At 48.0% G+C, this 15,723-nt stretch overlaps 1 protein-coding gene across 1 annotated transcript; it reads right to left on the bottom strand.

Moving 5' to 3' along the window:
* Nucleotides 1-2,032: 2,032 nt before the first annotated feature.
* FZD5 (frizzled class receptor 5) lies at nucleotides 2,033-9,359 on the bottom strand. Its single transcript, XM_050752643.1, has 2 exons — nucleotides 8,718-9,359; nucleotides 2,033-8,448 (listed from the first exon to the last, which is right to left on the bottom strand). Exon 2 carries the CDS (start codon nucleotides 8,190-8,192, stop codon nucleotides 6,435-6,437), a length of 1,758 nt encoding a protein of 585 aa, XP_050608600.1. The 5' UTR covers nucleotides 8,193-8,448; nucleotides 8,718-9,359; the 3' UTR covers nucleotides 2,033-6,434.
* Between the last annotated feature and the right edge of the window lie 6,364 nt (nucleotides 9,360-15,723).

Below are 15,723 nucleotides of genomic sequence, written 5' to 3'. Positions count from 1 at the left end.
ATCTCAATTCCTGGGGCTGAGATCTGGGAATTGATATTTTTAACATGAACCTCAAATGATCCTTAAGCAAATACAAATTTGAAAACCTAATCTCTCTTTCATTCCATGTCTGAACAGTGGCTTCCCCATTGTTTTACTTAACTTTGCCTTAATCTGAGTCAATCCTTTAAATCTTTTTAACCCTAAAATATAAATCCCCCTTTTCACAAATGAGAAAACTGAAATACCCAGAGATTGTGTCCAGGATCACATGACACATAGTGGTGGAGCTGGGACGTGAACTGCTAATAAGTCTGGCTCCCAAATCCATGCTCATAACCACTCTGCCTCTCAACCCTGTTACCATCCACGGACAAACGAACAAGCTGTGTAACTAAATCACTAAAAGAACCATTGTTACCAATATTACCCTGGGCCCACCTATTTCTGCAACCTTCTTTTTTTTTTTTCTTTTGAGATGGAGTTTCACTCTTATTGCCCAGGCTGGAGTGCAATGGCGTGATCTTGGCTCACCGCCACCTCCGACTCCCAGGTTCAAGTGATTCTCCTGCCTCAGCCTCCCGAATACCTGGGATTACAGGCATGGGCCACCATGCCTGGCTAATTGTAGAGACAGGGTTTCTCCATGTTTGTCAGGTTGGTCTCGAACTCCCGACCTCAGGTGATCTGCCCGCCTTGGCCTCCCAAAGTGCTGGGATTACAGGCGTGAGCCATTGTGCCCGGCCTATTTCTGCAACCTTCTAAGCCCAACAGTCCTTCTCTCTGTTCCAGCTTGAGACTTTGCCCTTTGTCCCTTTTACCAATGGGGAAAAATGAATGACAAGAAAGCACGGGGAAGATGTGCTAACTACCGTGTCCTGGACATGTAAGGTACAGTTCCTCTTCTCTTAGGATTCAACTCAACTATATTTTCTTTTTTTTTTTTTTTTTTTGAGACAGAGTCTCACTCTGTCGCCAGGCTGGAGTGCAGTGGCGCAATCTCAGCTCACTGCAACCTCTGCCTCCCAGGTTCAAGTGATTCTCTTGCCTCAGCCAAGTAGCTGGGACTATAGGCACACGCCACCACGCCCAGCTAATTTTTTGTATTTTTAGTAGAGACGGGGTTTCACCATGTTGGCCAGGATGGTCTTGATCTCTTGACCTCGTGATCCGCCCGCCTCAGCCTTCCAAAGTGCTGGAATTACAGGTGTGAGCCACTGTGCCCGGCCAACTCAGCTATATATTCTAGTCTGCTCTCCTAACTACCTTACGCATCAATCTAATAAAGTTCCTAGTGTTCACCTTGACGTTGAATTACACACTCTCATATTGCTAACTTCTTATTGGATTTATGTTGTCTCCTACAAATATTTTAAGCTAATTACCCATGTTCTCCAACATGCTTATGTCTCAGAGCATTGGTGGAGAACACTGACACACCAGGCATTAAAATGAGGTGGTTTGGTAGACTGGTGGCTAATCTGCATTTTGCCAAAGCAGCCTCAGTAGAAGGTGGTCTGACAATATATCTCAGGCTCACTAAGCATCTGTCCAGATGATCAGGGAAGAGCCAGCTCAGTCAGTTTCACTGTCTCTTCTGGGCTCCCTGACTTGTATTTAGAGCGCAATACCAAGTTGCAGATCCCACTGCTGGATGATAAAGTTTTGGGAGTTCCTGCCCTCCAATCAGACACACAAAACAGCATCATCTCTAATCAAATTGGTTCAGTATAAATGGAGGGCTTATAAAATAGAACGCAATCTCAGGCAAAGTCTCTGTTCTTCCATGTATCTCCCTTCATCAAGTGAATCACGAGACAATCACAGGATCGGCAGGCGTGAGACCTAGGAAATATATTCAAGTAAAACATGTTTCTTCACTAGTTCTGTTTCTGGTGATTGCAATTTGCTTGATTTTACTTACTAATAAAATTGTTGCTGCTTATATTTTAAGTACATCTGAAAAACCTGATTATGAAGTTAGAATCCATATATCTCCTCAAATACTCTTAGAAAGCAGTGTCTCTCCATAAAAACATGAGGAGAAAAAGACTTCTACAGCATCTTTTTATTGTCTTTACCATTTACTTTAATGCATTTTAAAATTTATCTACATTAATTGGGAACAAAGAAAAATAGACATTTCTTTGTTTTTCATAAATAACTAATCTTCGTATTTGATAAAAATCTCAAACCATTATTTTACCTTCCCACAAATATAATACATACAAAAGTTTTCTGAAGTAAGCTCAACAAATTAAGTATCTTGAGACTAACATAACCACATACAACTGCCGTTTGTACTGACTCCCAGGAACGAAGCAGAAAAACTCATCAAGCTGCTCTGGGTTTCCTTTTGTAAGTGTTACAGATTCAGAACTGTAATCATGTATCATCTGCCAGTAATAACGTATGGATTCAAATTGATTGTCTACAAATAAGATATCACTGGCTCTGGGGTAACTTCTGGATTTAACATGACAGTGACTACTGCATGGGATAGGCACTATACATATGTGGAAATCAAAAAAAGTACTGAATGCCCTGGACTTGAACTACTGACTCGGTATGTGCCTCATTTGGCTCAGTAATAAATTCACCTGCACCAAACCCGTATCAAAAGTCACCAAATCTCTCATATATATATAATATATATTATGTATATACACAACCCACAAAACATACATACTATACATAGTTTGTAACAACATGAAGTCATTGTCTTAAAATGATGTACTCACAGAGAGACATTATCCTGGCTGAAATAAATCCTATTGTCATCAGGCTGCTAGCTTTTGAGAGTCTTGACTCAGGTTAGCTACTTATATTCTGTCTACTCTTCACCCTTCTTTAACATCTTGGCAGTTCTTTCAGAACCACCCTCCCCAATCCAGACAGATTTCTTTCCCAGGATCACTTGATTGGACTTTGGAAACAAGAAAGAGCATGCAGAGGGAGCAGGCAATTCTTAGCCACTGTCCCTCACACCTGCCTATATGTGTGATGTGCTCTGTCCTGTTGGCCACATTTAGTGTTAGAAAGCAGTTATTCAAAGCTTTGTCCCTCCTACCCCCCTTGGGCTTTCTGTAGAGCACAAAAGTGAAAGAAGCTTCTTTGGCAGGGGTAGCAGTTCATTAAAATATACAACTACATTTCCTAGCTCTGGGGTTCCCATTCTGTACTGGAGAGTGCAGGTCACGGATGCTGTTATTAAGGTTCGGTGTGTGATCCATGAGGTTTTCTCCTGGCAGCCGGTGTCAGGATTAGTGCAGCTCCAGCCCAGGAGGAAACAGCCTAATGAATACCAACTTTGAAACAGTGCTGTCGGCACGTTATTTAAGCTTGTACATGCACACAATTACACACAACACATACAAGGGCCTTGGTCACTGGCAATGGTCATGAGAAAATATGACAAAGGTTTGCAAGGATAAACCAATAAGGCACCAAGAAAAATTATTTCCAGTCAATTTGACCATTTCAAAATATAAGAAGGGAAATCATAGAAATTAAAAAGATTTCCTAATATCTGGTCAGCTGATTCACTGAGAGGTCCCATTAGTTCCTTTACACAACCTACCTAAATCGAATCCTCACTGGCTAAACTATGAAGTGAGGCACCGCTTAAAATCAAACTGAAAGGGATAGCCCTGAAGCTGTACACATAAGAGACTCCAATGGGCCCTAAATCCTCCCCAGCTTCACAAAGCTGGCTGTGAAGAAGTTGCAGAACTACTCCATAACCTTTTATTTTACAATTGTTTTCATGAGCATGACTTGTTTCCATAATCAAATGCAAACTGGAGGAAGTAAGTCTATGGATGGAAACAGGGGGTGGCCGTAAGTAGATCCAGTTTCCCTCCCCTGGGGTGGCTGATATCAGTAAGACTTAGGGAAGCAGGTGGGCTTTTATCTTTGTCTCTTAGGGGATGAGGGAAGAGAGGGACAGCAGAGGTGAGAACAGAGACAAAGAAGTGCCTCTGAAAGTTGGTCTGGAATTAGACCCCAAAGATCCCGACTAATATTGCCCCCCCTTGAGCTTAGCATCCTTTTGTTTTAACTGGCTGATTTTTAAAGTAAATTAGTTGTTCAGCATGTTGCTAAAATGAAAAAAAAAAACAAATTCTAAAAATGAATTAAATCACTTTCATCCACTGCATCCCACAACTTTTGGATACACTGTGCATCATTTCTAGATTTCTCCACAAAGAAGGAGGGACAACTCAAATTAGGCACAATGACTGAAGGCAGCAGAGCAGTCTGTGTACTTTCTGGGAAGACATACGAAATGAGGGAAAAGGTCAAGGTGATCAGAAAAGGTTCTCTCATTTGAAAAACAGGAGAGGAATTGGCACTCAGTCAAGGGATCTATTTCAAGATTCTAGGAAGAGGCTTCTTCCTAGAAGAATAGAGGAATAAAATAGGCACAAAGTTCTGTAGCTATTTGTATGAAGTTTTGTAGAATCCACTTAAATTTTAATTTTAATTCAGAGGATGAGTTGGGTAAAAGCAGTGCATTCTGATAAATGTGAAGTTTTTGAGAGTCCTTAAAACTTTAATACTAGGTTTCTTCCCACTAGTGAAGTGTTTAAATTCCCTCTGGGAACTATGCATTTGTCTATTTAACATCCATGAAATAAAAATGGGCCTAGGCTTACATTTTACTTTTCCAGCTTTGGTATAAGTGAATTACAAATGCCTAGACTCCAGTTGTTTTCCTAGACAGGACTTTCTCAAATGTTAATTGCTCTGGTCATTTTAGCTTCCTAAATTTAGTCCCCAATCCTGGTCATTGGTATTTTGCTGGCTGAGGCACTGTCACCCCCTTCCCCAGTAATGGCCCCACACTCTTCATGAATGAATGCTTAAACAGATTAGGAAAGCAAACAGAATTTTCTAATAGCAAAGAAACCTCTGTGTGTGTGTGTGTTCATCAATATAGGCTTTCATAATGAATGAAGGAATAGTTAAACAGATTAGTAAAGCAAACCAAATTCTCTAATTGCAATGTGTATGTGTATGTGTGTGTGTGTGTGTGTGTGATCAATATACAGGCTTTATCAGAAGAGGAAGAAAACTATAGAGGTAGCACTACATTGATCTATATTTTAAAAGGTTGTGCAAGCATGTTGTGGGTCTCTTTTGTTTTCAGAGACGGCAGAGAGCAACGTCTTGCTGCTTTTGGAATATCTGGCTATAAACTAGTCCAAAGTCCAGGGACACTTATTTTCCCTTATTTGGGCCAATGTTTGTTCACAGGTAGCCAGCCTCCTTCCCCCAGTTCAAGCACTTCATTCAAGGGTGGGTGTGGTTTCTAATCACAGCTCTCCAGGAGAGGAGGAATAAGAAAAGCAAAAAGGCTGTTTAACATGATAAAGGGGGAGGGGTGGGGGGTGCAGCAAATAAGTGTTGGAAATTTACTTTAATTATTGGAAGTATATCCATTTTAGTCCTTACATTTAAAAAGGAGCCCCCGTTGGCAAGTATCGCTAAGTATTGTCCAGAGGGAGTGGGTTTATACTTTTACCAAAATTATAACACAAGTTCCTTAAAAAAAAAAAAAAAAAAAGCGATCACTGAAGCCTAAGAACCAGCCACTACCTCTCAGGCACAAGGCTGCCATCTCACCAGCCTAAAATTCAAGCTCCACCAGTCACCATCGCTTAGGTTCTCACTATTGCAAATATTTATGCCAGATCCTCTATAATGCTACCTCTAACTTATTCAAGACACAACGATGGTGCTGTTAGGAGTGAGAATTATTACAAGCACTACAGAAAAGAAACTGAACCTCCCTCTATAAACAAAGCCAAGGATGAACACAAAATCGCTAAGCACTCCCTAAGCTTGTCACTTTGGAGAGGCCCTGAGCACATTATGCTCCCCTCCTAGGTATGACCTGGGGCTATAAACTGCAGCTCACCTTAAATAATCACGGATACTTTAAGCAGTAGAAGGAGGAGCTGGCTGAAAAAGCACACCCAACAACTTCCCAGTCACAGCAACCGAAACGTTCACTGTTCACATTTTTTTTTAAAGACACACATATAGGAAATATATTTTCCCAATTGAGACCACACAGTTCAAAGAAACCTGAACCAAGTGGAACTTCATTACAACGCCAACCTTAGGATTGTAAAGCCCCCAAAGCAAAGGTAAATTTTGTTGCCAAAATGCAACAAAGTTACAAATTAAGAAAAACACATATAAATTAAAAAGAGGGTTCCCATAAAGAAGGCAGTAAGAAACGCAAAATAGAATACACGTGAGCTGGGCCTCTTGGAGAAGACCTGGGACAGGTTCTTCCTCGAAAACGCCCCTCTTCCCTCTCTCCAAGTCGCCGCGGGAGGGGGCAACAGCACCATGAAGGTAAACGGAAGTGACCTTGGCAAAACTACCAAACAAAACGCCCCCCTCCCGTCAGCTCTTCGGCCGGGTCCCTCGGCGGCAGCCTCCTACACGTGCGACAGGGACACCTGCTTGTGGTAGGTGGCGGCGGGGCCCGGCGGCCCGGTCCTGCCTGTGAGAGCGGCGCTCGCCTCGGGGTAGTCCCCAGCGGCCATGGCGCCCCCGCTCTTGTGGCCGCGCCGCGGGCGGCAACAGCAGCGGCTGGTGAAACGCCGCCACGACTCCACCGTCTTGCCCGACCAGATCCAGACGCCCGACGTGATGCCCACCACCAGGCACATGAAGTACTTGAGCATGAGCACCCAGTACTCGGGCTTGGCGCGCGGCTGGCCGGCGTCGGGGCCCGGGCAGGCGCAGGTGAGCGCCGCCTCCCAGCTCTCGCGGTAGTGCTGCTCGTACAGGTAGCAGGCCACCACGATGCTGGCGGGCACCGTGTAGAGCAGCGTGAAGATGCCGATGCGGATCATGAGCTTCTCCAGCTTGTCCGTCTTGGTGCCGCCCTGCTTGATGACGCTGCGGATGCGGAAGAGCGACACGAAGCCCGCCAGCAGGAAGAGCGTGCCCACCAGCAGGTAGAGCACCAGAGGGCCCAGCACGAAGCCGCGCAGCGAGTTCAGGTTCTGGTTGCCCACATAGCAGATGCCGGCCACCGGGTCCCCGTCCACGGAGCTCAGCGCCAGTGCCGTGATGGACTTGACGCTGGGGATGAGCCACGCAGCCAGGTGGAAGTACTGCGCGTAGCCCGCGATGGCCTCGTTGCCCCACTTCATGCCGGCGGCCAAGAACCAGGTGAGCGACAGGATGACCCACCAGATGGAGCTGGCCATGCCGAAGAAGTAGACCAGGAGGAAGACAATGGTGCACAGCGCAGGGCCCGTGGTCTCGTAGTGGATGTGGTTGTGCTCGCGGCTGCAGGCCACGCTGGCATGGCCCACGACCAGGCGCACTAGGAAGCCCAGCGACACGCACAGGTAGCAGGCTGACAGGAAGATGATGGGGCGCTCAGGATAGCGGAAGCGTTCCATGTCGATGAGGAAGGTGGCCACCGTGGTGGATGTGGAGATGAAGCACAGGACCGACCACAGGCCGATCCAGAAGGTGGCGAACGTGCGCTCGTCGGCACTGAAGGACGGCTGGTAGCAGGGTACCGCGCAGTTGGGCACCTGGCCCGTCCGCACCTTGTTGTAGAGGGGGTGTGACTCCTTCAGGATGGGCACGAAGGGCTCGCGACACTTGCACACGGATGGGCTCCCAGCGGGGCATTCGCCCCCAGAGGCCGGCGCCCCTGGCGGGCCTGGAAGGGTGGGCTTGGCTGGGAAAGGCCTGGGGGGCGCCGTGGTGGCCTCGCTGCGGTTGTAATCCATGCAGAGGACCTCGGCGTCGCGGCCCAGCACCGGGAGGCGGTCGCAGCTCATGCGCTCGGGCCAGGCGAAGCCGTACTGGCGCATCAGCGGCGAGCAGCCGGCCTTGGCGCGCTCGCACACCGAGCGGCAGGGCGGCAGCGGCTTGTGGTAGTCAGGCAGACAGATGGGCGTGTACATGGAGCATAGGAAGAAGCGCAGGTCCGGCGAGCATTGGATCTCCACCAGCGGCCAGAACTGGTGCACCTCCAGGCCCGCCTCGTCCTGCGTGTCGTGGTTGAACTGGTTGGGCATGTGCGTCAGGTTGTAGCCGATGCCGCGGCACATGGGCACCGTGATTTCCTGGCACACCGGGGCCTTGGACGCGGCGGCCGCCCGGCCCACCAGCTGCGCCAGGAGCAGCAGCAGCAGCGAGGGCGGCGCGGACGGGTCAGGTCGAGCCATCGCCCCCTCCCTCCCCTCGCCTCCAGCGGCCCGCGAGGGACCGACACAGGCAGAGGAATCCGGGCCGGGGCTTCTCCCTCCGGCGTCTCGTGTGTTGCACCGGGGCTGGCAACCTGTTGGTTGCTTTTTCCTTTAAAAAAAATTCGTCCAAAGATAAACTGCTTCGGGAAGGCGCTGCCTCCGCTGGCAGCGCTCCGCTTCTCGCCGGATAGGGCTGAGGAGAGACGGTGAGGGCTCAGATCCCAGGGAAAGGACTCTTTAAAAAAGAAGGGGGAGAAGAAAGATTGCAACCACTCCCTGTTGGAGGGGCGTCAACGGTTCGGTCCCCGCGAGCGGTCTCCAAATCTCTAAGTTAACCCCTTTCCTTTCCTCCCCGCTCCGCCTCCTGGAACCAAACTACTGACTCCCCCACCCTTTCTTTCCAAGCTGGGCCCTCCAGGCAGTGCCCGGAGACCAGAACCCTCAGCTTCCCGGAAAAGGGCACAGGAACCGGGAGAAGAACAGAGAGAAATGGAAGGCTCTCACCTCCACGGATCCCGCCGAGAGAAGCAGACAGTCCGCAGCCAGCCTGGGTCCTCCGTCCCTGGGTCACTCCGCTGAGAAGCGCGAATCAGAGCCGGGCTGGCGCGGGGAAAGTTTAGCGACAGGCTGGGTACCCGTGGCAGCGGCACATGGCAGCAGGTGGGGGCGACTCAGAGAGGGGGGCGCCCCCAGAACAGACGCGGCGCAGGCCAGTCACTCGCCCTCTCCTTCTCGGGGGCCCCCCGCATGATCCAGACGGAGCCGGGCAGGGGCAGGCCGTGCGGTCTCCCCGGGGCCGGGAACCGGACGGAGGGCGAGCGCGCCTGGCAGCACCTGGGCGGAAGGAAGGCGGGAGGCGGGAGCCGTGGGACCCCTCCGCCTCACAGCACCGCGAGCAGCCGGCGCTGGCCGGGCCGGGACTGCATGGTGCGCGCCGGCCGCCGCGTCCCGCCCGCCGCTCGCCTCCTCCCCTGCAGGGGGCTCCGCGCTCCAGTGGACTCCTGGGGGCGGTGGCGACGCTCTCGGGACGTGCCCTGCTCGGCTCCTCCCCCGCGCTCTCGCACCCTTTCGCCCACCTCCGGCGAGCACGGAACCGCGCGCGGCGGCGACCACAGAGGACTCACGGCCGCAGGCTGGCTGCCCTCTCCCGCCCCGCCCGGGTCACCTGCTTCTAATGCCCGCCGGGAGGCCCCGCCCCGGCCCCGCCCCCTCAGGCCCGGGCGCGGTTGGTGGGCCGCCTAGCCACGCTCTCCTCGCGTCCCCGCCCACTGCCCCGCGGGCTCGGCCTTTCCCCCGGCGCCCTCTGGCCCCGCCCGGAGCGGGCAGCCAAGGAGCGCTGACCAATCGCAGACCGGGAGGCGATGGAGGCGGGGCGAATGCTAATCATGCCGCTCTGGGAACCCAGGCGGGAAGCCCTCGCCAGAAGTCCCTCCGGAGTTCTCTGCCGGCGCCCTGGGTGCAAGACTCGCTCCTGTAACGTCCTGGCTTACGCACCTTTGCTCCCAGGGCCCCTGCCCTTTCTGTCTGCAGCTAAGCGTCCTTACAGAGTTCAGTGCTTCTTTGAAAGAATTGCTCAAGGAATCATTCTTAGGCGTGGCTGTCTCCCTTCTGCGCTGTCTTGGAACTGTGTGAAAGAAGAGAGAATACTTACTGAGCCTTTTACTGTGTGCCTAACAAAGTGTTAATCGTTTATATCCTTTTTTTTTTTTTTTTTTTTTTTTTTTGAGACGGAGTTGCTCTGTCGCCCAGGCTGGAGTGCAGTGTCGCGATCTTGGCTTACTGCAACCTCCGCCTCCCGGGTTCAAGCGATTCTCCTGCCTCAGCCTCCCGAGTATCTGGGATTACAGGCGCGCGTCACCACGCCTGGCTAGTTTTTGTATTTTTAGTAGAGAAGGGGTTTCATCATGTTAGGCTGTCTCTCGAACTCCTGACCTCGTGATCCGCCCGCCTCGGCCTCCCAAAGTGCTGGGATTACAGGCCTGAGCCACCGCGCCCGGCCCGTTTACATCTTGAGACAAGGTCTCACTCCTTACAACAATTCTGCGGCAGGTATTCCCTACAGGTGAAGAAACCGAGACAGACTTGGCCAAGGCAACCGAGCTAGTCGTAGTTCCCGCAAGAAAGGGCGACCTCGGCAAGCAAGTTCACCTCCGTATTCCGATCGCCTGCCATTCGCCGCCCAAATGGCAACCCTGGGATTCGAACCCACGTAGTCGGGCAGCGGCATTCACCATCGTAGCCACCCCTACCCCCATACTATCGCAGCCTCTCTGGCTTCGACCTTTACTTTTGCATCTCTTAACAAACTCTTGTTGTGACAAGAAAGTGGATTTCTTTCTGCCTTTAGAAGACCCAGAAAGATGTGAGTCCTTTATTAGTCGTGGTTTATAATCCCAGGCAGTTCCGAAGTCGCCCGCAGAGAGAAGCGATACCAACCCAGGGCTCTGTGCTGGGCACGGCGCCGGCCTCCCCGTCCCCTCCAGTCCCCGGCTGCCTGCTGCTAAGCCGCGCACTCGCGCGCCGTGGGGGGTCGGAGGGCGCACGGATGGCGGGGACACGGCGGCGCTCTTCAGTTGCGCAATTATGCTACAAGTTTTAAGTGTCCTAAAAATGCCTCTTTTCTATGTATTGTAATTAGATTGGAAGACTGAGGTATTTAGCATTCTTGAAATACATTCACACGCCTAGGAAGAGGATTTAAATTGTTTCCTTCTCTCCAAACTCTTCCTTTCACTGGGCAAAGGGCGAAAATAGGCAAGAGGGCCTGGGGACACTTGAAGGAATAGGGACTGGACTAACTGGATTAGATCCAGATCAACCGCGGGTTACTGTCGATCTCCTGTCCCGGATCCCTTTGGCACAGGTTGGAAGAATAAATTGCGGAAGTGCCACTCCCCTCCTGCGTATCAACAACGCTTTGTGGGCAATAATGAAGAACATGTGTATTAATCCCAACCTCCAAGTTAAAAAGGAACAAATATCAATCACTTCGCAGATATCAAAACTATTAATAAACGTTTAAAAGGCCGGGTGCCATGGCTCACGCCTGTAATCCTAACACTTTGGGAGGCTGAGGTGGGAGGATGGCTTGAACCCAGGAATTTGTAGACCAGCCTGAGCAACATAGCAAGACCCCCCACTCTAAAATACATAATTAAATAAATGAATAAATATACCTTACGTCTTTCATTCTCTGGAATTCTACAGGTGTTCACATTTTATCTCTTGTGCTTTGGAATTACTTGGCACTCTGGGTCAGGAAGCCTCCCAGGGTTGAAAATAGTGGGAGCTGAAAAGTTGCGGGCATAACAGTGAGCAAGAAAGGGGAGCCCTCAGTGGAAAGTATGTGCAGACTATGAACATGCCAAGGGAGGCCCATCTCATTCTGTGCTCTTTATGCAACGTGTGTATTACTGGGGATGGACAAGTGTTGGCTAATAATAAAAATTATTTGAAGTTGGAGAATGTTAATCACTCACACTGGAATTTAGCCAGAATATTTGTGTTATTTCACACGGTTCTATCAGAGGCATTTGAACCAGAGCAACTCCATCTTGGATAGGGACTGGGTAAAATAAGGCTGAGACCTATTGGGCTGCATTCCCAGGAGGTGAAGACATTCTAAGTCACAGGGTGAGATAGGAGGTCATCAAAAGATACAGGCCATAAAGACCTTGCTGATAAAACAGGGCGCAGTAAAGAAGCTGGCCAAAATCCAGCAAAACCAAGATGGCCAGGAGAGTGACCTCTGGTCGTCCTCACTGCTTATTATACCTTAATTATAATACATTAGCATGCTAAAAGACACTCCCACCAATGCCAAGGCAGTTTACAGATGCCATAGCAACCATCAGGAAGTTACCCTGTATGGTCTAAGAGGGGGAGGAACCCTCAATTCCGGGAATTGCCCGCCCCCTTCCGGGAAAACTCATGAATAATCCACCCCTTGTTTAGCATATAATCAAGAAATAACCATAAAAATGGGCAACCAGCGGCATATGCCCGCTGCTCTGTCTATGGAGTAGCCATTCTTTATTCCTTTACTTTTTTTCTTTCTTTCCTTTTTTTTTTTTTTTTTTGAGACAGTCTGGCTCTGATGCCCAGGCTGAAGTGCAGTGGCACGATCTCGTCTCACTGCAACCTCTGCCTCCTGGGTTCAAGCGATTCTTGTGCCTCGGCCTCCCAGGAAGCTGGGATTACAGGCCTACGCCACAACACCCTGCTAATTTTTGTATTTTTAGTAGAGTCGGGGTTTCGCCATGTTCACCTTCACCAGGCTGGTCTGGAACTCCTGGCCCCAGGTGATCCTCCCACCTCGGCCTCTCAAAGTGCTGGATCACAAGCATAAGCCACCTCGCCCGGCCCTTTCTTACTAAACTCGCTTTCTCTTTACTCTGTGGACTCGCCCAGAATTCTTTCTTGCAGGCGATCCAAAAACCCTCTCTTGGGGTCTGAATCGGGACCCTTTTCCGGTAACGGTTCCGAAGCAAACAATGTAAACATTTTCTTCATCAACTGCAAAATCTTAATTTTGCTTGGAGATCTCTAATAATAATAGTGACAGCAGACAACTTTATGGAAAGCTGGGCAAGGTGGCTCATGCCAGTGATTTCAACACTTTGGGAAGCTGAGGCAGGAAGATCACTAGGGCCCAGGAGTTCAAGACCAGCCTTGGCAATATAGTGAGACCTCACCTCAAGAAAAAAAGGAGAGAGACATTTTATATTGTATATCTTTTTGTATTGTATTGTGTTGCTTTTTGTCTATATTTTGAAGGCAAGTTTAAAATATGCTGACTGTTTCACATGTATTAGTTAGGGTGCTAGACCTCATTTAATCCTCAGATGAAGAAACCGGCATTATAATGACTTTAATGACTTGCTTGAAGTTATTTACTTAGTCTGTGGGAAGAGTCAAAATAAAAATTTTCATACACCGTGATGACTACAGTTCATTAACAACATACTGTAAATGAAAATTGCTAAGAGAGTAGATTTTAAGTGTTCTCACCACACACACAAAAAAGAAAAATATGTAGAGGTAATGCATATGTTAATTAACTCAATTTAACCATTCCAGAATGTATTCATATGGTACATCATAAATATATACAATTGTTATTTGTCAATTAAAAAATAAAATACTTCACAATTTTCACCTGAGTCATACTTTATTACCCAACAAACTATAGAACACGCTGAATTTTTTTTTTTTTTTTTTTTTTTTTTTTTTTTTTGCTTGGAGGGACAGAGTCTCACTCTGTCACCCAGGCTGGAATGCAGTGGCACAATCTTGGCTCACTGCAACCTCTGCCTCCTTGGTTCTAGTGATCCTCCCACCTCAGCCTTCTGAGTAGCTGAGACTACAGGCGTGCACCACCACGCTCAGCTAATTTTTAAAAAACTTTTTGTAGAGACCAGGTCTCACTATGTTGCTGAAGCTGGTCTTGAACTCCTGGACTCAGGCAATCCTTCCACCTCAGCTTCCCGAAGTGCTAGGATTACAGGTGTGAGCCACTGTGCCCGGCCAAATTTTTTTAAACATACAATGTTTAAGCATTTAGAACATTGCTAAGCATCCTTGTCTATTTATTCACTCATGTATCCTTCCACCTATCGATTAATCCGTTCATTCACCAAGCATCAAATTTCTGAGTTGAAGACACCACTGCCATATAAAACATAATTTGACACAGCCAAACTCATGAAATTCAACTGAAATTATTGTCCAAGTTGTGTTTATTAATTGATGAAAATACAGAGGATAATGCTAAATATTCCATCTAACAGGCGTGTGACATTCCATAAGTTTTGAAGTATTGGTTTTGGACTTTTGCCATCAGGGAACAGTTACATCATTTTAAAACTTTCTAGATTTGGGTGGGCACAGTGGCTCACACCTGTAATCCTAGCACTTTGGGAGGCCGAGGTGGGCAGATTGCCTGATCTCGGGAGTTTGAGACCAGCCTGGGCAACATGGTGAAACCCTGTCTCTACTAAAATACAAAAAAGTAGCCAGGCATGGTGGTGTGCTCCTGTAGTCCCAGCTACTCAGGAGGCTGAGGCAGGAGAATTTCTTGAACCCAGGAGGCAGAGGTTGCAGTGAGCCAAGATTGCGCCATGGCACTCCAGCCTGGGCGACAGAGTGAGACTCTGTCTTCAAAAAAAAAAAAAAAAGAAAGAAAGAAAGAAAACTTTCTAGATTTATGTTGTTTATACATGCATTATTTTGTTGAGATTCTTGAAAGTTCAATGCTGTAGGAAGGAATGAACAGATACCCTTTGTATGTATACTATTCAATATCTTGATAATCAAGCCTGGAATGTTATGTTACATCTAGACACTGTCAATAAATATCTGTGAAATAAATAAATGAGTGAATGACAACTGATACTAACGTTTTCAATTTTAGCAACTGGCATTGAGTCTTTGAATGCAGCTTATCTTATGAACTCTCTCTCTGAGGTTGACCAGGTCCTGTTAAATGAAGCATAAGTCCAAATTTTGGCTCTGCCTTTACAAGCTAGGCAACCTCAGGCAAGTCACCTAACAGCTCCAGGCCCCCTTTCTTCTCTGTAAAATAGAGTTAGAAATAGTTATCTACCTCTTAGAGCTATAGTGAGGAGTATGTACATTTATATGGTAAAGAGCACAGAACCATGTCTAGCCCCTAAGTCTACATAGATCTTGGCTATTATTATCAGTTTTTTCTGGGGTTCATTCTGTTTCTCCAGTTTTCTGTATTTTCTTTTGTATATTACTTTAAAAATGGAAAAAAAAACCTCTTTTTTTTTTCCAGATATACTTTATTTCTAAGCACACTGCCAGCTCTCACCAATTATCTCTGGCACTTAGATATTGGTAAATTTAGCGCCAAAGCAGGGATCGTGTCACTTGCCCAGAATCAAAGTGCACACACCTGATATCAGTAACCATGTGTGTGCACACTTGCTGGCTCAGGATAGAGAGCCACCAGTCAACCCAAGTTCCTCACAGCTATTTCCAGACTAGCTCCCGACATGTCCTACGGCATCTCTGATCACTCCTCTTCCCATCATATCAGATACCTCAAGACACAAACCAGAGGATTAACACGATGAGCCATTTTCCCGGGTTCAGAATGAGAATTTCTTTTGTAAGTGGGATAATTCAACAGTAATCTTCAGTCCTCTCTTCTCCCACAATGTGGTGGAGATTATAGAAGAGTAAAAGCAGCTTTCTTTTTCTCCCTGAGGTAATGGAAGTACTGGACTAATCTTTGCCACGTTGATCAGTGGCTCTCAGCTGCGCAGTGGCTCTCAGCTGCGCATTACAATCACCTGGGGAGGTTTTAGAACTACTGAAGCTTGGGCCCTGTTTAATCAGAGTCTCTGGTTGAGGGACAATGTGTTTTGGTTTATTTGTTTGTTTTGGTGGTTGTTTTGTTTTTAAGTCCTAACCCTGATTTGGCTAGGGTGGAGAACCACTGGCATAGATGGTTTTGGCCTTTCCTCAGTACAGCTCCAAACTT

This window comes from Macaca thibetana, chromosome 12, assembly GCF_024542745.1.
Source record: "Macaca thibetana thibetana isolate TM-01 chromosome 12, ASM2454274v1, whole genome shotgun sequence".
In the NCBI taxonomy this organism is placed as follows: Eukaryota; Metazoa; Chordata; class Mammalia; order Primates; family Cercopithecidae; genus Macaca; species Macaca thibetana.
Note: the sequence above shows the minus strand (reverse complement) of the source record. Positions and strands in the feature narration are given on the sequence as shown.

Excerpts from the sequence above, each read along its gene's own strand:
- FZD5 (XM_050752643.1), bottom strand. The coding sequence starts at position 8,192 with ATGGCTCGACCTGACCCGTCCGCGCCGCCCTCGCTGCTGCTGCTGCTC.